A 27878-nucleotide genomic window follows, 5' to 3' on the forward strand; every position below is an offset into this window, starting at 1 on the left:
TACTCAGCTGTTTGTCGTCAGTGCTAAATGGTAGTGATTTGTGTTTGCTTTTTATAATGAATAACCTATTTTGCCAAATAATCACTTATGTTGGGCAGATCAATTTGGAAAACCATTTATATCAGCAGAGCTCTCAAAATTTCTAAATCCCTGGTAGCCCTTTGAGCAGGTACTCTTCAAATTTTGGTAGCTCAAATTAATTTAACTAGCCCAAATAAAAAAAAAATACTTTTTAAACTTTTTTTTATATATAAATATAGAAAATCAGATAGGAGTTTAAATGTCAATCAAAAATATTTTCAATACACAAATCTCAACAAATATGAAGGAATTTTATTTCACCATTTACAGGGTCTGTGCAGAATTTTTACAAATAAATTTAAGGCAATTTATGACCCATTTTAAGAGCTGCTCGAGTATAATGAACACTGTATGAGCGGGGTTGGACAATGTCTGTGGTAACATACAGTATTGAGTCATAAAATTACATGATTTACAGTTCAGATACAGGTTTTCACAAAAACAAAAATCTTATACAACAGCATTTCAGCCTATAGACCATTTTTATGAAAAGGGATAAATCAAGCATATAAATGAATTTAAAACGTATAAATATTACGTCTTAATTGTTTAGATTTTTAGAAGGCACATTAACTTGTTTCTCATTTACAGCTCTGTGTTTGCTGCGTAAAAACATGAGTTGATATTGATCTGACCATTAACAGCAAGAAAGGCTTATTGCAAATGCAAATTCACTCTCTGCCGCCAGGTGGTGCTTTAGAGCGCTAAAATATTGCGCTTTCCCCGGTAACACTGTACACGAAGCACCTCCGCGCTCATAAACGCTGCTTTATCAGGCATTATAGGTAAGATGAAATTAAAATGCCAACGACACGTTTCTGAAGACAGTTGGTTCCCTTCAGATACATTCACATAAAGGCATCCGTGACGTGTTTTGATTTGAAACGTGCAGTGCTCATATTTATTCAATGACATCATTGCCTTTAAGTTTAATCCAGCTGTATCGCGATTCTTTTCTTTCCGTCCCCAACCTCTTGAAATTATAATTAAGACATTTCTTACACCATTTAACGTATTTAACACGTTTAATGGCCTTAAAGTCCGTGTAAAGTGATATTAAAATGTGTTCTGAGTTTTTCACACAACAGAAAAAGGTGTTATTAACCACCCAGCCAAATTTGAATGATAAAAAAAAACCGCCAAGTAACTAAAATAAGTTATCAAAATCTGAAAAATAAGCAGGACTCGCTGCTCTCAAACGCTGGGGGCGTGTCCGCTGTCGGTGCTGAAACCACACCCACTCGCGGGAAAGCGGCGGTCTCTCTCAACTGTCAAATACTGCTACAACCTGAATGGATGCTACTGATACTACCTCTAGTAGCTTAATTGGATTTATACAGCCATACATGTTTGAGCGTGCAAGTTTCGTTACGTACTTGTAGACGCGCGTCAACGCTGCATTGAGTTGAAACCTTCTCGTTGTCAAGGCGAGCGCGGCTCATGGTTGCTTAGCAACGCCAGCAAATACCAAGAGAGAGCAAGCTCCGGTGCGCTTTGAAAGAAGAGAAAGCGGTACAGCTCGCGTTTCTAGATGCAAATTGTGAATGCTCCATGTTTTTAAATGGTATGTATTCTGCCACATATTGATGTCTCTGGGCTAAGACCCGGGTATCCATTCACCCTAGAACCGTCCCTGCCTAGAATCTGTATATCTAACATCACAGACATTCAAAAAGACAAACTAAGAACTTGACCTCTCAACGTAGTTATTATAGTGTTAGGGGCGGGGCCACGCTCTGTGGCTCCATTGCATCATCGAGCCACCGTTTTAGCCCCGCCCAAAAAATCCTGAACACAGAATTGGTGAAAAACTGTTTAACGGTTTAACTCCACAATTCAGTACTACATAGTTCAGAGTCTTTGTAATGTGTTTCAGCAATACATTTCTAACATTTGTAATGCGTTTAGAAACAATTCTCAGAATTCTCTTTACACGGACTTTTAAGTTTGATACAACTCACTTTAAGAGTTTTTAGGAACCCGTGGGAGCCCTGTATTTTAAGGTAGCCCATCGGGCAGGGCAGTGATACATTTTGGTAGCCCGACTGGAAAACACAATCTGGCTAGCGATTTTGCGAGCCCTGATCAGGGGTCCCAGATTACCTGTGGTTAGGAGCCAAATTGTGTTTTCTGGCAGGGGCCGGTTGAACGGTTACAGCAAATGCAATTGTTCTTACAACCATGAGTTTCGAATTATATTCACGCTATTATGGGTGTTTTTCCTAGTTGTTTTCCTAATACCTAGTAGAATGTTCTGCATGTATAGCAGAGTAACAATGCCTGAGATTGTATTCCTGCCATTTTTTTTTTTTTCTCAGATCAGACGGATAGCAGTCCTGTTAAGAGACCACGGTGTGTCACAAGCTGGCTTTGATATTATGGTTAGAAGTTGTTAAATGGTCAGTTCACATGTCAGACATTTGTAAGTCTTTTTTTTTTTTTTTTTTTCTCCAGATGGACAGGCTAAATGAAGTGGTTGGAATGCTGTGCATGTCAAAATGAAAACCAGTTTGTGCTGTCTACTGCACCACATAGCCTAGTTGGTGCATTTCTTGTGTAGATCTATTTATTGATTATAATGGAAGGGATCCAGTTTAGTCTTGTTGTAATGTTCTGCACACATTCTGGGTGCCTTTCGTATTCAACTTTTTTGAGAATTCGACTGCCCCATAGACCTACCGGTAGTTTTGTATCCAAAATGTATTTTAATCCGTGGGCACTCTCAGGTTTTGTAAATTAAAACATAACTAAAATAATTGTAATTAATTCCAGACAGTAGTTCCAGGTTTCCTGTTCTTTTGAACCAGTCAATTTACATGATTTTCCAGTTGTTTGTTTCTGCGTAAGGATTAGAAATAAAGATTAAAAAAAAAAAAAAAAAAGTTTACACAGTTTGTACCTGATAAAAATGTGTAATGTCCATGGTGTTGTTTTAAGATTAAGATCCAGGTCTGAAAAATCATAAAATTTTGTGGGATTTTTATCTTATTTTAATGATTTTATCATGGTTTTAAAAAATTGTAAGTCATTTTGCTGAGAGCCCATCTTGCCTAGAGGATCGTGGCCCCCTGGTTGAGAACCACTGATGCAGACACGCTTGTTTGGTCATGTGCATGCTTAACTCTGTATTTCGTTTCCTTTTATTTCATTTCTGTTGATTACCATTTCTGTCATGTTTTGAGGTCAGTTTGCTATTTACCTCCCTGTTCCTCAATTCTTTTTTTTTTTTTTTTTTTTTTTTTTCCTCACGCCTTTCACAACCCCATAAATCAGCACATGCATACTCACTCTTAGGCATCCGGAAGTCATTCCAGTGCATTGACTGTACTCTGATTACCTGACTTTGTGTTGAAGACCCAACCCATGATCTGATAAAAAGAGCACAGACCACACAGTGAACACTGCTGCTCATTAACACAACTTGCCAATTAAAAACCCCCTGAAACATCACATCTGATGTTGCATTTCAAAGCACTGCACTTCAAAGCTCTCATAGTCATCACTCAGGTGAGATGGCGCAATGTCAAGCTGTTAGGAAAACTGCCACACTGCGAACTAGTTCATGTTAGTTTATCCTTTTTGGCGAAACATGCAAGTCATCTGTTAGTACTATTACCCGGGAGTTTCGAAGAGATTGGCCTTTAACTCGTATCCAAACACTTCTTGAAGTTAATGCATCCGTCAGCTGGTGTTTGAGAGCCTATAGCTCTTTAAGGCACCACTATACTTAGTAAACCGTTTCAGTTCCCATTTTCATCATATACTAAACATTTGCACTAGATGCCTTTTATCTCTGCTTCTTGCTGAGGGTTGTTGCTTGTGTGTGTGTGTGTTCAGTTAAGGGATAGCAGGGGTGCAGAGAATGTTATGCAACATTCGTTGTGGCATTTTATTTTAAAGCTCAACTGCCGCCATGTGAATGTCAGCCTCTGTGTTGATTGTTTTCTGTTTAATGAATCTGAAGTTCATCCACTCCGTCTGGCAGTCAATTTTCTGTAACAAGTACACATCAAGAAGGCACAATCTTGATGCAAAGGTCACAAGATTGACAAGATGTTAATTCAATAAAAGCGACCGTGATGGCCGATCTGCGCAGCTGCAGGTTTTTTTTTTCTTCCTAGTGCCGAGCCTTGGATTGGGTTTAAATTAGCTTGGAGGTGGTTGACAAATATGGCTTTGGACTAGAAATATCACACAACCAATTCACTGCCTACATGAGAGCAGGGTGGTGTTTCTTTTCCAATGTATTTAAGTTTCCCAAAAGTCATTTGGAATTTTTCCTTTTCCTGTCTCGCTTTTTTTCCCCTTGGTCTGTAGGTAGTATTTTCTCACCTCCTTCCTTCTATCTCTTGCCGGCTGACTGTATGGAATAATTTTTAAATGGAGGCTGGGCCCATGCAGTCTTATAGGAGTGGCTATGGTACAAAATCCAGACTGCAGAGAGGAGAAATGGAAAGAAGGGAAGAGGGAAGGATGGAGGAAGAGAGAACGTGCTGGTGTGCGGAAAGTTTTCCTCCTCAGATTGTTAGTGGTCAATTAAAAAAATTCTCACATCGGAACTGCAGGAATGTGCATTGTGTGCTGAGCTGAACTCTTACAACAGATACTCTCATGCACTAGTACTTGTAGGAATTCCTATACAATTACAAACATGTTGAGTGGCATTCCAGGCGACTATAAGAGAATCCTGTGACGCAGATGCCAAAACATGCCTGTCTTGTTTAAGAAGTGCATGAATGTCACCACCAATTTGCTTAAACTAATTATAATATTCTCCAATGAAAAATGCAAGGCTCAAAAGAAAGCACAAGTATTCTCAAATCACCATAGTCCCAGCTGTTTTATTTGAGTCTTAACATCTGTTGTGACCGAAGTTGGGAACGATTCAGATCTTGAGGAATGTGCTATATTTGAACAAAGTACTAATCGTCTTTACCAAGTATTGCAGCATCTTTACTGCTACTAATTTGTTGGACACAGTTGTAGTGATTTAAAGGCCATTGATGTTTCTGTATTATATTATATTATAGTGGTGGTCTGATATCAGTTTTTCAATAACCAATACTGATATCTAGTGCACGGTGGCTAATGGCAAATATCCAAGCAACATTACAAGCAAAAGAGCTGTTATACTGAATATAAGATATTTATCTATCTGCTGTGTCACATTTCCACAATGAACATCATAAATCTAGCCTTCTCCATTAAGTAAGCAATAAGGTACTCGAGGCCGTGCTGTATCGGGAATAAATCACGGCTGAAGGGCATTAAGCACGACGTGAAGTGTGATTTATACACGATCCCCTCAAATAGTGCACTATTTGAGGGCACAGCCATTTTAAGTGGTTTTCGAAACCATAGTGGATGTTCTCGAGTACACTCCATTCAATCCCACAATGCACCGCAAAAACAAGTGTACAACCGATGTACACTCAACGGCTAGAGAATCCCCAGAATGCACTGAGAGAGTTGCGCGCCGAGTGAATTCCCGCGTCTCGCCAGAAGATGGCGCCCGCAGCTGAATCATCCATTCATTGATTTTAGAAGCACTCGTCCACGGCGTAATACAACAAAGGTACAAAATTAGTTGTAAATTGACTATTAGGGTTTATACATAATTTCAGTGACAGAGTTGAAGCTATATCCTTCAATCTTACTATTGGAGCTGCCCGTATCAAATGATTATTTAACAGCAAGCAAACTATGCAAAAGCGGCAGTCCTTCCGGTGCACTCAGTGTCCGAATTCACTCACTCGTTTTCATTCACTCCTTCAAGTGAACTGTATGAGTGGACTAATGTAGGGAGTAGTGAATGAGGGTATAGGGGGCGATATCAGATACAGCCAAGGAATCATGTTATGTTTACAAAGCTGTTTCTCTGAAAAATAATGCTATAGCCAGTAATTCTACTCGTGAATGTGATTTCCGTTAATATACAGAGCCGTAGTTCACTGACAAGCTAGGCAATACCGCGTTCATAATCACGGACGAATCGCATTCGATTATGAACGCGAAATTGCCTAGCTTGTCAGTGAACTACGGCTCTGTGTATTAAATGCCGCTCCATTTGAAAGCAGGTGATTTAGCGCTAATCACAGAACCGGCTTTACTGACGAGATGCGCATTACAATCGCATACGATTAAGTCAAGTCTGCTTTGTCAATTCTTCCACATATACGGCACATACATAAAGAGAATTGAAATTGCTTTACTCTCAGACCCTTGGTGCATACAGTTAACATTTAAGACACTGACAGTAGACGTTCAAATACGGATAAATACAGTTTAAACGTATGTACATACAACTATACAGATATACAAATTAGGACATTTGTAGAAAAAAATAAAGAAAGAGATAGTGGCATAAGGCACATGGCAGACAGAGTGCAAACCAGTTAAATAAAATAAAACTGTGCAGATGTAGTGCAAGAAGAGCTTATCGGTCTGTTAAAGTGACAAGAACAGTCTTTTTATCAGACTATCCGAAGAGGTAGTTTGCAGTCAATGCTGGATGAGGTAGTGATCAGTCCAATGCTGCACAAGTGACAGGTGCTGTCACAGTTTTTAAGTGGGTGGGGGTGGGGGGTCGCAGTATCAGTGTTCAGTGTTGCATGGGGTAAAAGAGGGGAGGGGGGGCAAGGACGGGAGGAAGTTCAGCTTCCTGACAGCCTGATGTATGAAGCTGTCCTTCAGTCTGCTGGTCCTCGCCTGGAGACTCCGCAGTCTCCTCCTTGATGGCAGCAGATTGAAGAAGCTGTGTGTCGGGTGGGGGGGATCGCCTGCAATGCGGAGGGCTTTGCGGGTGAGACGGGTGCTGTAAATGTCCTGGAGGGAGGAGAGAGAGACACCAACGATCTTCTCAGCTGCTCTCACTATGCGTTGAAGTGACTTGCGGCAGGATGCGTTGCAAGCGCCGTACCACACAGTGATGCAGCTAGTCAGGATGCTCTCGATGGTGGCTCTGTAGAAGGTGCACATTATGGGGGACCGGGGCTCTGGCTCTTCTCAATTTGCAGAGGAAGTAGAGACGCTGCTGTGCTTTCTTGGCCAGTGCTACAGTGTTAGTCCAGGAGAGGTCCTCTGTGATGTGCACACCCAGGAGGAACTTGGTGCTGCTCACTCTCTCCACAGTCGCACCGTTGATGGTCAGAGGGGCATGTTGAGTGTGTACTCTCCTGAAGTCAACAACAATCTCCTTCGTCTTCTCCACATTGTCACTGCACCACCCGGCCAGGCGGCTCACCTCGCTCCTGTAGTTTGTCTCATCTCTGTTGCTAATGAGACCCACCACAGTCGTGTCATCCACAAACTTAATGAAAAGGTTGGAGTTGTGTGACGGTGTGCAGTCGTGGGTCAGCAGAGTAAAGAGGAGGGGGCTCAGCACACATCCTTGGGGGGGCCCCAGTGTACTGCCTGAGGTCTCCCGGTCAGGAAGTCCAACAGCCAGTTGCACAGAGAGGTGTTGAGCCCTAGCTGGACAAGTTTGTGAGTGAGCTGTTGAGGGATGATTGTGTTGAATGCTGAACTGAAGTCTATGAACAGCATCCTGACATATGTCTTTTTTGTCCAGATGTGTGAGGGTTGGTTGGAGGGCAGTGGCGATGGCATCATCGGTCGAGCGGTTCCGGCCACACTTGTATCTGTTTGTGTATTGGTTTGATGGCTTTAACGAGTGGTCTGTATGCAGGCATTAGTATGACAGTGATGTGGTCTGAGGCTCCGAGGTGGGGGAGGGGGAAGGCCTTGTAAGCTCCTCTCTGGGTGATGTAAACAAAGTCCAGAGTATTTTTTCCCCTTGTTGGAAAGTCTATGTGTTGGTGTATTTTTGGGAACACACTCTTTAGATCTGCGTGGTTGAAATCCCCATCCAAGATGAGAAAAGCATCTGGGTGGGCTGTCTGCTGCTCACTGGTGTGCTGGTACAGATCATTTAGTGCCTCACTCCTGTTGTTGTTGTTGGAGCTGGGAGGGATGTATACAGCAACGAGCAGTATGGCTGTATATTCCCTCGGTAGATAGAACGGCCGGCACTTAATAATCATAAACTCCACCAAGGGTAAGCAGTGTTTGCAGACCACAACAGCGTCGCGGCACCATGCATCATTGATGTAAACACAAAGCCCGCCACCACGGATCTTACCTCCCTCGACGAAAGCTCTGTCAGCTCGATAGCATGTTAGCTGGTCGATCTGTATGGCGCATTCCGGTACGCTGTTGTTAAGCCATGTTTCCGTAAACACAAAAACACAACCTTACAGTCCTCTGAGTCGAGCGAAGTAGTCGGATGTAGTCCAGTTTATTGTCCAAAGAGCGTACGTTCGCCAGTACGATGGTGGGGATAGCTGGCTTGTGTGGGTTGGCCGCTAGCCTAGCTCGGATAGCACACCCCTAGGTACAAGTGATTTCAATACAAGTGATTTCAACATTTAAGCCTGTCTATCTGTCTGTCTGTCTGTCTGTCTGTCTGTCTGTCTAGTATAAGATGCATTTGGTTGTGTTGTGTACAGCGTCTCAGCGCGCAGCTCGAGCAGGACAAACAATAATGCAGAATATTAATAACTATGACTGGGACTGTCATATACATAACATTATAATAAGAACACTATTATAATAAAACGCTGTGAATTTTTAGAGTTTAGTTGCTGTGTCTCTGCACGTCGTTGCGTGACGAACGCATCCACAAAAGGAGTTCATTCAGAGCCGCGCAGATGCGTTCACTTCTGCATTTGGGGCATTTTGTGCAGATATCCTATAAGTTGTAATATTAACGTTATGTTTTATAAATGATGAAGTGTATTCTATGTGAGATAAATTCGTTAAATAGGCTACCATTGATTAAAAACCTGCTGCTTCATTCTACTGGTCATCTTCAGCACGCGCAGCTCAAAACAGAAATGCAGAATACTAATAACTACTGTCATATAAATAACGTTATAATGAGAGCACCATTGTAAAAAATTTGAATTATTATTGTTTCGCTGACTTTTAATGTGAACTATCTTTTAATCAAAACATAAAACATTATTTACCCCGTTTGTATCTGCGAGGCGTCCGTTACACATTTTTCCTGTGTGGTACCCATCCCTACTCATAAATGAACACTTGATGAATTGCACTTTTCTGAGAATAGAATATCGAAGTGGAGATTGCTTAACAGCAAGCTAACCGGTGTTTTCAGAAAGCAAGCGCGTTTATCCGCAGTGGAGAGAGCGCGCGTGCACATGGCTGCCAGGTTGACAAAAGATAAATAAGACACTTAGCAGATATTTCCGTATTGCGCAAACAGGAAGCTCTGTTTCGGGCATTACGTCTCTTTATATCAGGCAACCCTGGTTGTTTGCTTCTGCGGCCAGATTAAACCTTGTTGTAGCCTATATACAGTCAGGTCCATAAATATTGGGACATCGACACAATTCTAACATTTTTGGCTCTATACACCACCACAATGGATTTCAAATGAAACGAACAAGATGTGCTTTAACTGCAGACTGTCAGCTTTAATTTGAGGGTATTTCCAAATCAGGTGAACAGTGTAGGAATTACAACAGTTTGCATATGTGCCTCCCACTTGTTAAGGGACCAAAAGTAATGGGACAGAATAATAATCATAAATCAAACTTTCACTTTTTAATACTTGGTTGCAAATCCTTTGCAGTCAATTACAGCCTGAAGTCTGGAATGCATAGACATCACCAGACGCTGGGTTTCATCCCTGGTGATGCTCTGCCAGGCCTCTACTGCAACCGTCTTCAGTTCCTGCTTGTTCTTGGGGCATTTTCCCTTCAGTTTTGTCTTCAGCAAGTGAAATGCATGCTCAATCGGATTCAGGTCAGGTGATTGACTTGGCCATTGCATAACAGTCCACTTCTTTCCCTTCAAAAACTCTTTGGTTGCTTTTGCAGTATGCTCTGGGTCATTGTCCATCTGCATTGTGAAGCGCCGTCCAGTGAGTTTTGAAATATTTGGCTGAATATGAGCAGATAATATTGCCCGAAACGCTTCAGAATTCATCCTGCTGCTTTTGTCAGCAGTCACATCATCAATAAATACAAGAGAACCAGTTCCACTGGCAGCCATACATGCCCACGCCATGACACTACCACCACCATGCTTCACTGATGAGGTGGTATGCTTAGGCTCATGAGCAGTTCCTTTCCTTCTCCATACTCTTCTCTTCCCATCACTCTGGTACAAGTTGATCTCGGTCTCATCTGTCCATAGGATGTTGTTCCAGAACTGTGAAGGCTTTTTTAGATGTCGTTTGGCAAACTCTAATCTGGCCTTCCTGTTTTTGAAGCTCACCAATGGTTTACATCTTGTGGTGAACCCTCTGTATTCACTCTGGTGAAGTCTTCTCTTGATTGTTGACTTTGACACACATACACCTACCTCCTGGAGAGTGTTCTTGATCTGGCCAACTGTTGTGAAGGGTGTTTTCTTCACCAGGGAAAGAATTCTTCGGTCATCCACCACAGTTGTTTTCCGTGGTCTTCCGGGTCTTTTGTTGTTGCTGAACTCACCGGTGCGTTCCTTCTTTTTAAGAATGTTCCAAACAGTTGTTTTGGCCACGCCTAATGTTTTTGCTATCTCTCTGATGGGTTTGTTTTGTTTTTTCAGCCTAATGATGGCTTGCTTCACTGATAGTGACAGCTCTTTGGATCTCATCTTGACAGTTGACAGCAACAGATTCCAAATGCAAATAGCACACTTGAAATGAACTCTGGACCTTTTATCTGCTCATTGTAATTGGGATAATGAGGGAATAACACACACCTGGCCATGGAACAGCTGAGAAGCCAATTGTCCCATTACTTTTGGTCCCTTAACAAGTGGGAGGCACATATGCAAACTGTTGTAATTCCTTCACCGTTCACCTGATTTGGATGTAAATACCCTCAAATTAAAGCTGACAGTCTGCAGTTAAAGCACATCTTGTTTGTTTCATTTGAAATCCATTGTGGTGGTGTATAGAGCCATAAATGTTAGAATTGTGTCGATGTCCCAATATTTATGGACCTGACTGTATAATGCTCTATTAATTTTTTTTTAGAAACCTCGCACTTTTTTACTCTAAACGTTCTTGTATTCAAAATAAGCGCGGCCCACTTTTGCACATGCTCCACAATATCGATACAGGGCCAGCTGTATCAATACTCGTATCCGTCAAATCTCTGTGACGATACATCGTCGTATCGAACACAGCACTAATTTTGGGCCCCCCATCCTTATTATTAGGACTATATAATAGTAGCACACAAGCAATCAAAAATATTTTGTAATCAGTGGAAACCGTTACAGTGTTTTCTATCGCAATAAGTGCTTGCGCTCAGTCAATAAAAATCGAACGATTTGAGAATGGAGAAAGACCGTTCCAGTAATGAGCTCCAGCTCCATTTTCTTTTCCGACTGCTGTAATTATACCCACCCCCCAGGTTTTGCTAGAAATATGTAGCAGACCACAAAGCCATGTGCAGTGCAAATCTAGAAGGCCAAACCTGACTGCATGTTCAACCACCCATTTAATACTGAACATTTTCTGAGTTGCATACACATACTTGTGGAAAAAAAACAGAAATTAATACAAAAAACAAAAATTAATACACTAGTCGTCCAGAGGCTGATGGGACACTGGTATTTGCCATGAGTCATGCTGTAACTAAACCAGTGCAGTTGGTAATTCAGGGATCTCCTCCCTGTACACTCATCACTTTATTAATAGCTCACCTCCACCCCATGGATATGCCCAACTTCCCATGACTCCAGAACAGACGATATGTCTGCCTTTGCCTTTTCTTCTCGTTCCCCCCTAACTCTCTAACTGACATCTGATCAGTCTGACGACGTTGGGATAGACCTCCTGCACCACTTGCTTTGAGTGGACTGGCCATCTGTTGACTTCTGTGTGTATTTTGGATTTTCAGATGGTTTGGTGAGGCCAGGTTGAGACCAGAGCCTGTGTTCTGGGTAAACTTGACCAGCATTTTTACTGGCATTTCCGTTAAAGAATATGCATGATAGACTAAGGTGCAACTGTACTGTTGTTGATGTGTTTCACAATGACTTTTTAATCAGTTACGGGGTGTTAGAAGCGGTCACCCCCACTCTGCAGTATAGAGCTTAGCTTTCTCACGTGTACTCTTTGCTCATTTGCTTCTCTCAGCTTCAGTGACTGAAGTATTTATCAAAGAAACATATGATCAGGGCAGTGGCAGTGGTTTGGGATGGCTGCCCTGCAGTGTTCACACTGTGCAACTATTCTCGGTTTGTTTGATGTTGATATTCAGGGGGCTTGCGGGTGGGAAATACATGCCGGTGGGCTGGTGACTAACCAGGCGAGTAGTTTGGACCACCATGTTTTTTGTTTTTGTTTTTTTTATTCCCGATTGTAAAGCGATGCTGTCCCACATTTTGCATGAACATTTACATGGGCGTTTTCACTTTAATGCATAGCTATCCCCAATAGCTTTCCAAAAATATTACAACAAAAAAAAGTTAAACCAAAAATGAAAATTGTCACCAATTACTCTCTAGCAAAAATCTGACTTTAAACTTAATTGTGATAATTATCGATATCGACTGATATGAAAAATTCTATTGTGCTAATTTTTCTTTCCATATCGCCCAGCCCTAGTTGAAACCATAATGCATTTTATCAGTATTCATTGATGAATAGAATGTTTAGCCATTGACTGACCAGACCAAGTTGCTTTCTCAAAATGGCCAAATATGAGGCGCTGTACTATGCATTTTAAGTAAAGTTATTTATTTTTCCTCTGTTAGCAGAAGCTTTTGAGGAATTCTCCTAATGATCGATACGAGCTAGTGCAATCCAGAGCTCAAGGTTAGAAACATCTCTTAGTAATTTTGGATTTATTTTATCTTCCAAAGAAAACTCTTGTAGCTGGCAGAAGCTACTGACTTGATTTATATGTAGTATTTCTTACCCTCAGAACTTATCTCTGCAGCAGAGTGGAAAGAACTGAAGTTAACAGAGTTGATTTCATTCAACAGGATTATAGTCAGATGTTGATGCTCGGCTCCAGAGCGTACTTGCCATGAGGAATACCCGGTTCTGTCCTCATAACCAGCTTCCTCTGAAACAAACCACACTCCCACGTTCAGGCCTGATGCAGGTCACAAGCCTCATGAATTTGGCAAGATGCACCAGCGCTGTGTGCCGGCAGGAGTCAATGAACATGACTGATCTCCTCTGCTTCCCTTTTTCCTTTTTTGTACTTATGTGGTTAATTTACAAAGGAGAGTATCCCACCAACAACCAGCGATGGTGTACCTAGGTCCTCATCATCTGTGACATCAAAAGGTGCCCAAAACATCAGCGCATGTCAGTGGCACAAACTATCATCTCTCCTGCTCTCAGCAGAATGGTGTTCATTTTCTTGAGGCCTGTTCTTGTGTCATTCAACCTTGTTTGTTCTTCCATCAGCCAGAGAATCCAGAGGGACCCGTGGCTCAGGTTGTATTATGTCTGTGGGAATAGGAGGAAAAACAATAAAGGACCACGATGTTTGCCATCTAGTGAGAGCTTATTAGACGAACTCTTGTGCTATTCTTGTGAAAATTAATACATTTTCTTTTGAGAGACCCGTGAATTCTGGGTAGAATTCTAGTTCTCAAGGGCTGGTGAAGGGGCTTTTGTAGCTCTAGAAACAGAAACATATTGCAGACTCTAATGGCAGTTTTAATAAGGTTCATTACCACTAATGCTTCTAATGATTGTGCATTACTTTGTTTCTCTTTTCACAGCATGTGCCCCTCTTCTCTTGCAAATGACTTGTTTGGAAGGGCCGTAGCTGGTTCATGAGGTTAAACTCAGTGTGACTCATCAGATGTGATGTGACACAGTGAAACTCTTATTCGGAGTTTTTGAAATAACTAGCCATGACCGTGATAAGAACACCTGTGTTTTGTCAGGAATTGGGCACCACTACAGTTTCTGGGCCCTCTGAACAGTTTATTGCCTCTGCTGTTTTAAATGTGTGTAGATATGTAGGTAGGAATGTAGGTAGGCATGTAGGTATGGTATGCATATATGCAAATCAGCATATTCAGATGATTTTTGAAGCATCATGTGAGACTGAAGGCTGAAGAAATGGCTGCTGAAAATTCCACTTAGGTTATCGGCTCCGACATACAGCGGATACTACTGTCTGCCTCTCTACTGTCCTGTCTGAATAAAAAAGCCCATAAAATATAACTTTTAAGGTAGAACACTTGAAGAAAGTCTGCACACTCTACCAAAAAATAAATCTTTGAATGTGAGATAAAAGCAATACTTTACAGTGTGGACTGTCTTCAAGTATTTTGCCTTTTGTCTACGCACCTTATTTGGACTGGTTTGAAGGCACATTGAGTTCCTGACTATCCTTCTGAAAATTCCGCTTTGCCATCACAGGAACAAATTTAAAATATATTAAAACAGAAAAGTTATTTTAAATTGTAACACTGTTTCAGAGTACCGTTTTTTTTTTTTTTTTTTAAACCAAATAAATGCAACCTTGGTAACACAATTTTAATATTGCTGCATCCCAATCTCTGTACCAGTCCTCATGCATAACATGGATGAGGAGATCCTGATGGTAGAAGCTGAGAAATGTTGGATATTAAATGACAAATCCATGAAGTTCCACTAGGAAAACTATTCAAGGTATTACACTTGGATAAGCATCATGGAAAACATTGATTGGGCCTCGTCACATAGCATTTTGGACAGATGAATTGCTTGTTGCTGAAATTTTAACATGTTGCGTATGGTTAAGACGTGGTGTTAGACTGAGAAACTAATTTTTTTCTCAGTTTTACAGGCAGAGCAGAGTTCAGGATTGGAGAAACAGTTGGCGCCTTTTCCTTGTTTGCACCTGTATGTAATCCATCTCTCCCCTCCAACTACACCTCCACCCCCAGGCCTTTTGGCTGGTTTTATTTTTTTTTTTCTCTTCATGTTTGATTTGTGTCTTTATTCTTACTTGCGCTCCTGTGGCATGATATCTCCTGCTACCCACGCTCGACTAATGGTGGGTTTAATTGCTTTCTACCGACCTGCTTGTTTACACAAAGATTTGGTCAACAGCACTCGCTATCTGTGCTCGATGCCTCAGTGAATTCAGCATGTTGCTCATGAAATGACAAAAAACGCACAAACAGTTCACGCTCTTCCTAGACACTCTCTGCGTTCTGAATCTTTTGAATATATAACCGTGCTGTTTTTTTTTTTCCTTCTCAACCAAACACCCTTAATCCCCCTCCCCCCACACTCACTCTCTCTCTTTCTCTCCCATGTTTCCTTGCTTCCGTCTTTTAGGCGAGCTATGAGAGATTCAGAGATTGTGTAAGGGATTTCCTGCTTCCCTTGGGTCACATGACTGCAGACAGGGTGTGGCCTTTTGCAGGCAGCCGAGCTGTTTATGGCAATGAATCAGTGTTCATGCCAACCCTACCACCCCAGCACAGGCACACTCACAGTATGCACACAGAGATGGATGGGTGTGGCCATTCTTCCCACCCCATCCAGTCTACATAAACAGGATGTTGTCCATTTCTAGTGAAGGGAACGTAAATGAAATTGAGTGCTGCTGGCCAGTGCAAAACTTGCTAGGGCTTCTGATTTTTTTTTTTGTGGGTGTGTTACTATGCACTTGCTGGGGTGCTCTGAGTGCTTGCTAGGGCATTGCTAGCTTGTTGCTAGGGAATTCTTGGTATTTGGTGGGTGGTTGCATTCTCTAATCCTCACATAATGTTTGATTTATAATTTACAGTTCAAAATTTTGGGTCAGTAAATGTCTCTTTAATGCTCACTAAGGCTGCATTTATTGATCGAAATGAAGTAAAAACAGTAATATTGTGAAATCTTATTACAATGTAAAATTTTAAAATGCATTTTAAATGTGATGGCTTAATTTTCAGTAACGGCTACCCCAGTCTTGTCACATGATCCATCAGAAATCATTCTATTTTGATTTATCTTCTCCTTCTCATTTCACTTCTTCTAATTTATATTATTTCAAGATTCTTATATTAAGAATCTTTCATGTAAATTCAAGAAAGTTCAATTTATTTGAAATATATTTTTTTGAAATTATGCAATATTCTGTACTGTCACTTTTGATCAGTTTTATTCAGTTTTATAAAAGTGTTACTGACACCTAATTTTGAAAGGTGTGTGTGTGTGTAAAAATTCTATGCCATTTTGTGTAAATGTGAAATATAAAGCGAGAGAGTTTTGAACAAGGTTGAATTGAAGCTTAATGTGAGGGCTGTTTGTTGAACGTGCAAGTTAATTTAGGAAAAATACATTCCAGTTTCACAGGGAATGTGGTTGTACTCATTTACAAAGTGCTTTGGCAAACATTTTGTCCTAGTTGAAGTCAGCCACTGTTTGTTGTTTTGCAGCAACTTGGAGCAGGTATACTACACACTTGTTCCTTGCCATATAGTTGCAGTGTACGACTTTAGTATCCACCTTATTTTTCCCGTAATTATCTAAACAAAAACTTTTATTTTGGATGCAATTAGTCGCGATTAATCATTTGACAGCACTGGAACACACTGGTTCACTATAGTGCAAACAGTTTTGCAGTTTACCGCACTTTATTATTCTTATTTCCCTACAGCGGCTAATGAACCGGAAGTCTCGCACATTTGCAGAAAATGGTTTACTTCCACTTAGGTGTGGGCGATTTGGCAAAAAAATCATATTGCGTTTTTTTTTTTTTTTGAAATTTCACGATTTTATCACAATTCTTTGTCATGTTGGTTTTACTATTTTGTCTGAGCAGTACAGCCATACTAATTTCCCTATTATGAAGACAAATCCTTTCAAGGTTATAAAATATAAAAAAGAATGGTGGATATTTTGGCCAAAGTGGGCGAATATGAAAATCTTTGTCATTCTTTTATCTTTGTTATTAAAAAATAAGAACAAAGATACACATAATATACAAATAAAACAAACAGTGTTTAGCAGGAGCATTCAAGAAATTGAATGAACAAATATAAGAATAAAACACTATATATAGATTGATTCCTATTAAAGTAACTATTTTTTCAGTCAAGAGTAGTGAGTTATTTGGTAACACTTTAGAATACTGTTTCTTACTTACTGCATAACTAATAAGGAATTATTGAAGAACTAACAGGTAATTATTCATTAACACTTAACTCACTACTGTTAACTATTAAGGAAGATGTGTTAACTAATCAGTATGTAATACAATTTTATGATTGTGTTAAGTAACAGTTAGCTAAACAATAACTAATGTATTCTGTCACACCTCCTGAAGAACTACTAATAATTATCTACTAGTTACGGTTCAATAAAATAACTATGAAATAACTACTAATGAACAATTATACGCAAATAGTCACTATAATAATCAGGTTGTGGCCCACAAATCAAGTACTTGAGCAAAAGTACAGATACCCAATAAAATATTACTCCAGTAAAATTATAAGTAGGCCTATTAATTTTTAAAATTACTTGAGTAAAAGGACACTATAGTACCAACTTTGTTACAGTCCACTACTACTATTATTAGCCTATAATGGAAATGAAATATGCATGTTGTTTGCTGCAAACAAAGGACTCATTACTATAATTGTACATAACGAGGGGTGAGAACCAGAAGGGCGTAAGTGACATTTTGGGTGAAATGGATATGTATGCATGCATGCGCACACACTGGCAAAAGTATACTATCCAACTTACTACAGATACAGTACACTCTGTAAAATGGTGGTTTAATTAATCAATTAATTAATTTTATTTTCTGAAACACTGGGATGAAGCTGTTGGGTCATATTTGTTTTTTTAGTCTTGGGTAGTTTTTGTGTTGTGTTAATGCCTAGTTAACGGCAGTTTCCCTGAGCCCAGCTCCCGTATAAGTAATTAATTCCTTATTAATTACTAAAGGTTTCACTATATTTTCACTTTAGAATAGGCCTACTCTTGCAGGTTCAAAATAAGTCCTGCATAATTATTTGATAATTATTTATTAATTACTAATGGGCTCCCTATGTTTTCACTTTAGAATACTGTTTCAGGTTCTAAGTAATTCTTGCGGAATTATCTAATAATCCTTTATTAATTACTAATGTGTTACCTGTATTTTCACTCTCCCTCAGTCCTTGCCTTACATACAGAAATTGAATTAATAGTAATATGGTATATGCTGAGGAGGCACACATACAGTACTTTATATAAAATATAAAAACTAAGGTAAGTTATCGCATGGCACTGGAGCTGTGGTGGGGTTCCTATCGGAAGCTGATTTCTTACAAAACACTCAAAACAATTCACTATACAGGCAAAACCTCTGTAAAATGTATTGCATTTTCATACTGCTACTACTGCTAATAACATTTATATGAAAGGGTCACAACTCAATGTAATTGTGTATGACTGTTCATTAGTAGTTATTTCATAGTTATTTTATTGAACCTTAACTAGTAGATAATTAATAGTAGTTCTTCAGGAGGTGTGACAGAATACATTAGTTATTGTTTAGCTAACTGTTACTTAACACAATCATAAAATTGTATTACATACTGATTAAATAACACATCTTCCTTAATAGTTAACAGTAGTGAGTTGTGTTAATGAATAATTACCTGTTAGTTCTTCAATAATTCCTTATTAGTTATGCAGTAAGAAACAGTATTCTAAAGTGTTACCATATAAAAATAAAACACTATATATAGATTGATTCCTATTAAAGTAACTATTTTTTCAGTCAAGAGTAGTGAGTTATTTTTCTCTGTGTTTTGTTTTAACATTTTAAAGAATAAAAATGGCCATCTATCTGTCGATTCTGTCATAGTGTTTTATATTTATACCATCATTTACTCACTCAAAATCAGTTTTAAACCTGAATGAGTTTTTACTGCTGAACATAAATGCTATTTTGAAGAACCAAACATTTTCTGATCCACAGTGACTTCCATAGGCTAGTTTTTTTTTTTTTCCTACTATCAATGTCAATGTGGATCAACTGTTTGGTTACCCACATTCTTCAAAATATCATCTTTTGTGTTCAGCACATGAAAGAAATTAATACAGGTTTGGGACAACATGTGAGTGAGTTAAATGACAAATTACATTTTAGGGTGAACTATCCCTTTAATGATGGCTGCATGTTTAGTTCTGTCCCTTTAAGACATGCACGCATCTAATATACAGGCAAGCATCCGTTTTTCTCTCAACTGTGTACTTTCATTTTAGATATAACCAACTGAGTCTATATGTAAATCTTGTGTGTTTTGATAGTATTAGCTCAAAAGATAACTTAGTTGAGTAATCGGGCACTGCTAGACAGGCTTTTTAGCTCGCAGGCTTTGGGTGTACGGGCTCAGAAAAAGCGCACATCAGACCAGCACGTGAATGAAAGTTTAACCGGCAAGGCTTTAAAACACTCACAAATAATGTACTTTTGTGATTGCGAATAAGTGCAGTGTCCCGTGAGAGTAACTCTACCGCTGAATTAACACTGAATGGATGTGGCATTGTACAGCATATAGGGGCTGTTTACACCTGGTCACTTCATGCGTTTTTTCTGATCGGATTGGTATCCGATCCTGAAAAGACCAGGTGTAAATGTCCTCCGATCGCTTTCGAGACTGATTTAAATCCGATCGCTCTAATCACTTCAGGAGGTGGTCTGGGCCGCATTTTAGACGAAATTGGAGTGTAAATGCATCTGGTTGTTGAAAACGCATATGTAAATTTGACTTCTCCCAAAATGTTTAAGTAATTAACATGTGAGAGCGTGTTAAAGGCTATATGACATTGTAGTCAGATATGACTGCGCTGATGCAACACGCATCGCCGCGGACGAGCAGCTGAGTATTTCTTCAGCAAGCCGAGGCGCAAACTGCCGCAAATAAAACAAAGTAAGATGAAGACGCTCGACACACAATCATCTTCATTAAAAGTAGTAGGACAAACTTAACTTTCCAGTGCTGATGCTGCGCGCTCTCCAATTGATAGTTTTCACGTGACGTCACACCCTCATAGGAACGCCCACCTGGTGGGCAAAACGAAGCTTTGCTCCATTGTCCGCCAGCTATTTTTACGCAGATTGCATCAAGTAATAATGTAGTAAAATGCAGATATTAAAAGGCGAGATTCAGTGGACACCTTATTGATAATGTATATTTTGTACAGAATATGAAGCCAGAATATAAACGCAATGTGCAAAGTTTCACATTAAATGGCTTCCCATAGAAAACATTAAAAGGAAAACACTGAACCGTTAAGTGAATTGCGTTCATATTCCCAGCCTCATCTGCTTGCCTGTGTAAACTATGCATCATTAATGTGGTGATTACTGAATTTGATCTTTTAATATTACCGTTTTAAATGTATTAAGGCACTTTTAAGTGTTTTTACAACGTTATGTCGCACTGTTTATGATTGAAATATTGCCGCGGGTGCTTAATATGGATTGCAAATGGCCAACACTTGCATTTTGTTCAGAAATACCTTTGTTTATTCTTTTGAGAGGTGATCTAAATATTTGCTGCTGGGAAAAATGAAAAGTCTCCAAGTCTTCGAGCTGGTCACGTGACTGAAAACTATCAATTGCGGCCTTTGAACTTGAAATTAGTTGATTAATTAAAATGCAGTGCTTATCTTTTGATTTCGTTGATGTGAACTCTGTTAAATTTAGATCGGATTTATATCCGTTTTGCGACGACACATTTATGTGGCCAAGTGTAAATGGAAACGTTTTAACAAATCAGATAGATATCCGATCAGTGAAAACGCATGAAATGACCAGGTGTAAACAGGCCCATAGAGACGGAGACGTCAGAACTGCAACTGATAGAATGTGCGCTGTTGCACGATACTACAATATTTCTTCAAAAGCAGATTGATCGTGGACGATAAAAATGTCTCCACAAAAATCATCATGTCGCACACCCCTAATTCCACCTTGAAAAATAAAGTGAATACTACTCCCTTGAATTATGGGCTACATAACTCTGTAAAGACTGTACAATGTCCTACTGTCTTAATGGCATGTCGCAACTTGGTGGTGATGGGTTACTTCCTTTCAGTTAAGGTTTTTTTTTGTGTGCAGCAAGTGAGCGTGAGTCGGCTGGATTGGTGCAGAGCGAGCAGCTGGGTCCAGGGCTCTGCATTCTGCCGCTTTAGTATGCAAGGCAGGTGTGGCTGCAGTCAGAGGGAGGGTGGGCACAGGCCGACGCCTCGACACACAGACAGACTGTTTCGCTCCCGGCTGCATCCAATTACACACCCCCTATTACACACACACACTCACAACCCAGCACAATCATTTTCTGTCCTTTTTTTTTTTTTTTTCCTTTTCTATACACCCCATCTGTCTGTTCAGCATGTCTTCCTTTCTGTCTCGCATCCTGCTGTCTTCACCTCTGTCAAAATCTCTACGTATCCATCTCTTGCAGTCGCTTTGCAGCCATGCCTTCTAAAAAAAAAAAGACAATCCTTGTCTGCTTTGATGTACATCCACTATCATCCTTTTTTCCGATCAAGCTTCCTTGTCATCTATTTCAGCCACAGCTTATTTGGCTCTCGCTCTCCCTGTCAGGGACCCAGAGGCGTCTGATGAATGAAAAGCTGAAATTTAGGAGCTGAGGGAAGCAAAGACTGATGACCTGTCTGTCCAGCAATGTACAGCCCCGGTTAGAAAGGGGAATAGGGATGACATCCACCATCGAGGTGCTATTGACCAGTCAACACTCTCTTTATAGGGTTAAAAATGACTGTGTAGTCATTTCTGGGCATCTGTTGCTTTTCTAACATTACAAAATGAGAGTTCACTAGTTGCTGGCGTAGTTTGTTTATTTGCGCACCATTTGTCTCACTCTCCCCAGGGAGCTGCTGGATGTCTGTGAGCTCTCCAAGCCATTTCCCTGATCCAAATAAATGTTTTTGTGCATTACAAACGAAGCCGATGCTCAAAAATAAATCGTCCTCCTCTTACTTCCTGTAAACGGCTTCCCCTCTGCCTTACCTGAATTGAACTTCATCCTTTCAGGGGTAATTTAATAGCTGTCTGCATCCGGTGCTCCGCCTTTAATTATTGGGAGTGCATCAGACTGTTTGATTCGCCCCTCCGGCATTGATGACTTGGACTGGCCTACTTTGCTTCGTTGCATCTCCCTGTAGCCATATTTAGTTAAAATACAAAAAAAAATAAAAAAGTTGAGACTTCCGTCTCGCGCTCTACCACACACTTTTGATAGGTGAATTACATAGCTGCCTAATTTAATTCACTTCCTGATTAAAGGCAGATAAAAAATAACCACATTCAGTCTAAAACGATAAAGCAAGCATTATTGGGTTTTTGGTAATGGCTGACAGACTGCGCTCGGCAGACATTTCAGCACTGAAGAAGAGCATTGTTGTAATTTTTAGACACTGACAGTATAAAACGGCTTCGTCTGCAGGGAACTGATATGTTTTCCCTTCTTTTAGATGCGCACTAACTTGCATGTTTTACTCAAACTTTTGAGATACAATGTAGACTGATGACTCACTCTCATAAAAACCCGTCAGACAAAGTGAGAGGGTGGAGAGAGCGGAAAGGAAGAGAGACCGACGAGGTGGCAAGGCAGCGCAGGGTTTGTGGTGTTGCAGAGCCCCAGCGGAGAGGAGGCGGATATGTGGCCTAAAGGCCTGCACTGGCACCACTGCTGCAGGACAGTGGAGGAAACAGATGAGGTCATGATTTACATCTGCTGCCTACCAGCAACTGCTCATACGCTTTAATCTCACTGCAATGCCTCATTCTTATTTCCTTACTCTCTCCCTTTCTTTGGCATCTTCCGCTCACCCGGATGTCTCCACCTACTTCTGCACTCCCCCATGTCTCGGCAGCCCCCCTCAATCACCACCGCAACCGCTCCCCCACCCTTCATCATCCTCTCCAGCTCGATCCACACATTCAGCCTGAGCTCAGATGCTTTAATCCTCTCAGTGTCTTACCATCCTCCTCACACTCACACTGGGATGCGGAGTGTGAACTACTTAGTGCACCCTCTTCTCCATTTACATAGCCGCACATTTCCGCCACTGCTGAGATTAAGCAGACGTCGACCTCTTTTTATGTAACTGTGTGTCTGGTGACTGCTGCGGGGTGAACATTCATTAATGTAGAGCATCACTACTCAAATGAGCTTCAAAATCTATTTTGACTTGCTATAGTTTACTAATGAACTTTCTATAGGCAGTACTTTTTGTAGTAAATGTGGATCATAGTAAGAGGTCCTCAAGGCCATGTTGTCATCCCGCCAGAACATTATTCTGCTTTTGCAGTCGGCTGTTTGTAGCTTCATTCGTCATGGAAACTGCTGTCATAGTGAAGGCGAACATAAATACTTATTTGTAGGAAGTGAGGTTACTCAACTCCTCCCTTGACATGTTGTTGCTGATGTTTTTTAAGTCAGACTTTATATGTTGGATTTCCAGCATATTTTTTTTATGTGCAATTTGTGCCAAGGCATATTGATGAAAACAAAAAGGCCATGTCAGTATAATTCGATTATGAGTGCTTGCGTAATCCAGAATGCTAATATATTTTTGAGCTTTTAAAAAACACACACATGGGTAGAAATGGATAAATCGATAAGGGACTGTCTGTTGATGTACATTTCCAGTTGATGTAATTTGAATAAATTCTAGTTTACTTCATTTTTCAGATTTGTTTGGGTGTATTATTGTTATATGGTCTCTATTGCTTCTATTTGAAGGCAATTCTCTGTTAATGCTGCAAATTGTGCAGGGCAGTGTTTCAGATTTATTTTGAAAATATTCTTTAAAAGAACAAGCCCATAAGAGTCATTCATTTTGTAAATCAGTCTACATTGATTATGCTGTGTTTTTGATTCACAACAAAAACAGCATTGTGATCATTCAAATGATCTTAGCAGTAATGACCTTGGCAAACAGGTAGTAGATATCTTGTGTTTTTCATGGAATGTTGTACCACCCACTTGTGTAGTAGGCTATTGTTGGAAACAGTCCTATTTTTCATTCCGGTTTTTCACAGGTGATGTCTCAGCTTAAAAAGGTGCCATGAGAATCTCAACAATGTTACATGGGTGATAAAGGGTGGAGTGATTTGCATTGCTGTGTGGTTTGGCACTGTGTCACTGGACTACACTGATTGCTTGACCACAGCTACTGAAAATTGCAGTTTGACAGCTTTATACTTCACCCTGGGTAGTGTTATTCAGTGCTTGAATTGAAGTATGCCTTGCCTACATAAGTGTGAAAGAGACCTTGTAATATCCTTGATTCACCGAATCTAGTGTAGAGAAACAAAAGAGCAAAAGCATTCAAAGGTGTGGAAATGTTTGCCTTGGTTGCTGTTTTATTTAAAGAGTGTTGAAAGATTAGTTTTTTTGTTTGTTTTCGTTTTAATTCAGTCATTTTTTACAGTTGTAGTGCTGCCATATTAATCACAGTGTTGCGAGAAGCATCTGAATTTGTGGTGTTTGCTAAGGCAAGCATCACTATTACTATTGCTCATACCTGGGTTTAGGAACTTGAACAAACCTAAAACAAAAACTTTTGTGTAACTCAGCCAAGGTGTGTGTTCTGCAGACATGAATGATGCCTCAATTCCTGCAGCTTGAGACTAGGTGTGCTATTGCTTTTCTAGTTGAGTCAGTAAGACTTCTCCATACCTTCACTTCTCAACCAATTTAAGAACTGAAACGTTTGTAAATTGTGTACATAAATTCCTTATAAATTCCTAATATATTTTAACAGAACAAGATTTTGTGCAATATGCAGACATTATTGAAGCAGGTGATTGGTTGATGGGTGTTGGGTTGATGGTCTAGGGCTGGTAAACATTGGGATGGGTTTTCCAAGGTGTGAGTGGAGAAAAGTAATGAAAGGAAAGCAAGTTTAGCAGGATTAGAAACAGACTGTGGGACTTTATTGTATGTCTGACTAAACAGATGAGTCTTCTGCGAATGTGTCTGAGTCTCAGACTATGCTAGGTGGAGTTTTTCAGTCTTATGAACCCTGCCTGTAAGAAGATGCACTTCCTCCTGTAGTGCATTTATCTGTCTTGGTACTATCAAATAATGAGTGCTTTTAGAACTCAAAGGGGATGCTCACCTAAAAATGAAAATTCTGTCATTCAAACTTATGCCGTTTCAAGTGTTTTTCAAATTCTTCTTTTTCAGAATGCACTAAAACATTAAAACACATTAAAAAATTTAAGCAGCACAGCTGTTTTCAACATTGATAAGAAATATTTCTTGAGCATCAGAACAGCATATTAGAATGATTTCTAAAGAATGATGTGACACTGCAAACTGGAGTAATGATGCTTAAAATTCAGCCTTGATATCACAGGAAAAAAATACCTTTCAAATGATAAAATAGAAGTTATTTTAAGTAGTACAAATATTTCACAGCATTACTGTATTTACAGTATTTTTGATCAAATGCATGGGATATTGGTGATTTTATATCTGGGGTGGAAGAAAACCCAAGCAACTACATAATTATTTTTTTAGTTTTTATTTAAAACACTCTTCCATTCCTGTGATTTCATAGATGAACTTGGGTGGGTCCTCTTCAGCATGGCATGTGACATTGCTTTATAGATTTTTTTTTTTTTTTTTTATTCTCCACAGAAACACTCAAACATTTTATGTGCTCTGCTAATCTGAAGGCTCGGTAATGGCCTCTCTCAATGCCTTGGGCAATGGATGACATTTGTTTGGAAACACCGTGGCGCTTGTTCATGTGGCATTTACACTTTTCGACATTTACAGACATCCGTTACATTAGTACTAATGTTAGAACTAAACTCAATAAGCTGTATTCTGACATGCCTAATGTGATTTGTTCAAACACACACTTATACATAGAACAATGACTACATTTTTAAAATTAGAGCTCACTTTAGGTACTTTAAACTATGATGAGACTGGGTGCCAGGGTTAAAATGATACTAAAGAGAGGTGAGAATAATTGACCTCGGTAGTTTAAACCGTTCATCAGAATTGGGTCACTTTGATTAGAATAAAACTACCATGGGCTGATGTCTCCTCCGTTAAGAGGTCAGTGCAGTGTACAATGAGGCTGAAGCTTGACCGAAGCTGAAGGAAGAGTGGACTGTAATCCAATCTGGGTTAAAATCCACCTCAGGGCTTTTTATGGCTACCATCATTGACTGTACGAGTGTGATAGTGGGAAATTGGCTGTAGCGCTGGTAGATGAATTCCAGTCCAAAATTTCATTTCGGATCACTGCAAGCACACATCAAAGAGTGACCTCTATTTTTCATATTCCGTGTGCATAAGAAAACCCGATGGAGTTGTAAGCTCCCCTATCTCACTTTAACACAGACCCCCTTATCTCTTGAGTTTTTTTTTCTTCCCCAGCTTATTTTGAACCCAGTGCCCTCTCTTTTGCTCTTTCTACCTCTGTGTTTTTCTCCTACCCCCTTCTGTGGGCTTGGAGACTGGCAGCAAAACAGTAAACACTTTAATTTGCTCCCAAACTATGGATTCCTCTGGGGGTTCATTATTTATGTATGACTGCGATGGACAGAATCTGGGTCTGATTCCCACTAGATGTGAAAACTAGGCACCTTTTATGGGTTGCATCTGTATATTGTGATTTGTTCAAGCACATGAGGAAGTTTGTAGAACTGCTGTGTGGGGAAAAGAAAGTAGCTCTTTATTTCATAACATTTTGTCTTTTTCCCACTGTTTTATCACTTCATTCACAAGCACAAGGGGTTCTAGTCATTTAGATGTCAACATTTCCTGTCTGTTCGGTCTCAAAATGTTCAAGCTTAGAAATTAGGCCATTTTTCCGTTGACTTGCAAAATAATTTGAAGCCTGTCTGTTTCTCTCTCTATTTCAGTTTTTCTGTGGTGCGTCTTGAGTCTACAGTGCATCCCTTTAATGCCTTGCTCCTGCGGTAACATGTCCGATCTGGATCATTCCCTTCAGAAACGCTTCCTCTGATGCTCGTTCGCTCTCAAGACAGTTCTGCTCAACGTCCCGGCACACAGAAAGACCTGTTGAACTTGGAAACACTGTAACACCTACCTGAAGCATTCCTGTATCACCCAGTCTTACGTTTACAAGCGGATCATCTGAGGTCTCACGTCCTGAGGCGTGACTGAAACTCGAGGAGTCAAAATGGCTAACAACACTGCAGACCACCCGCCGGGGAACTCAGTCGCCGAGGTCGACCACGACGGGGACTTTGGCTGCACGACGATGCAGCTCCGCGAGCTGATGGAGCTCCGCAGTGGCGAGGCGGTCAACAAGATTGCAGATTGCTACGGAGACGTGCAAGGGATCTGCCGCAGGCTCAAGACCTCACCTATCGAGGGTAAGAAGCAGTCAAGATCTACACCTACACATGCATGACCACTTCATGCAGTTGTGCCATATGCAGAAAGCATTGGTACATGTTGCAAAATCACTCAGACACAGTCAATTCTTTATTTGAATTGAATTACATTACAGTTGTTTTGATAGTTTTACTGTATAGTTTTTATGTATATTAGAAACTGTTGCATATTTCAGCTTGAATCATTTTCAGCAAAGAAAACTTTAAATATTTAGCTGAAAGGATCCCAACAGCATGACTCCACACCACCATACTTCACTGTAGGCATGGTGTTATGATTGTAGGAAGTGTTGTGCTTTACATTTGCTTTGGAAAAGCTCTATCATCTTGTCATTTGACCACAAGCTCTCTTCTTGCGTCACAGCTGGGTTATGTGGGCATTTGTGGCAAACTCCAGACATGCTT

At 40.2% G+C, this 27878-nt stretch overlaps 1 protein-coding gene across 5 annotated transcripts in view; it reads left to right on the forward strand.

Annotated features, from left to right (window-relative positions):
- LOC306855264 (plasma membrane calcium-transporting ATPase 4-like) overlaps positions 1 to 27878 on the forward strand; it is a 107105-nt gene that overhangs the window by 24699 nt on the left and 54528 nt on the right. For all 5 annotated transcript variants that reach the window (XM_079393822.1, XM_079393818.1, XM_079393821.1 and 2 more), the window contains exon 2: positions 26976 to 27452. In XM_079393822.1, coding sequence (XP_079249948.1) covers positions 27257 to 27452 — 196 coding nt within the window. In that variant the 5' untranslated portion in view covers positions 26976 to 27256. The remainder of the gene's footprint in view (positions 1 to 26975; positions 27453 to 27878) is intronic.

Source organism: Barbus barbus (assembly GCF_936440315.1).
Source record: "Barbus barbus genome assembly, chromosome: 35".
NCBI lineage: Eukaryota > Metazoa > Chordata > Actinopteri > Cypriniformes > Cyprinidae > Barbus > Barbus barbus.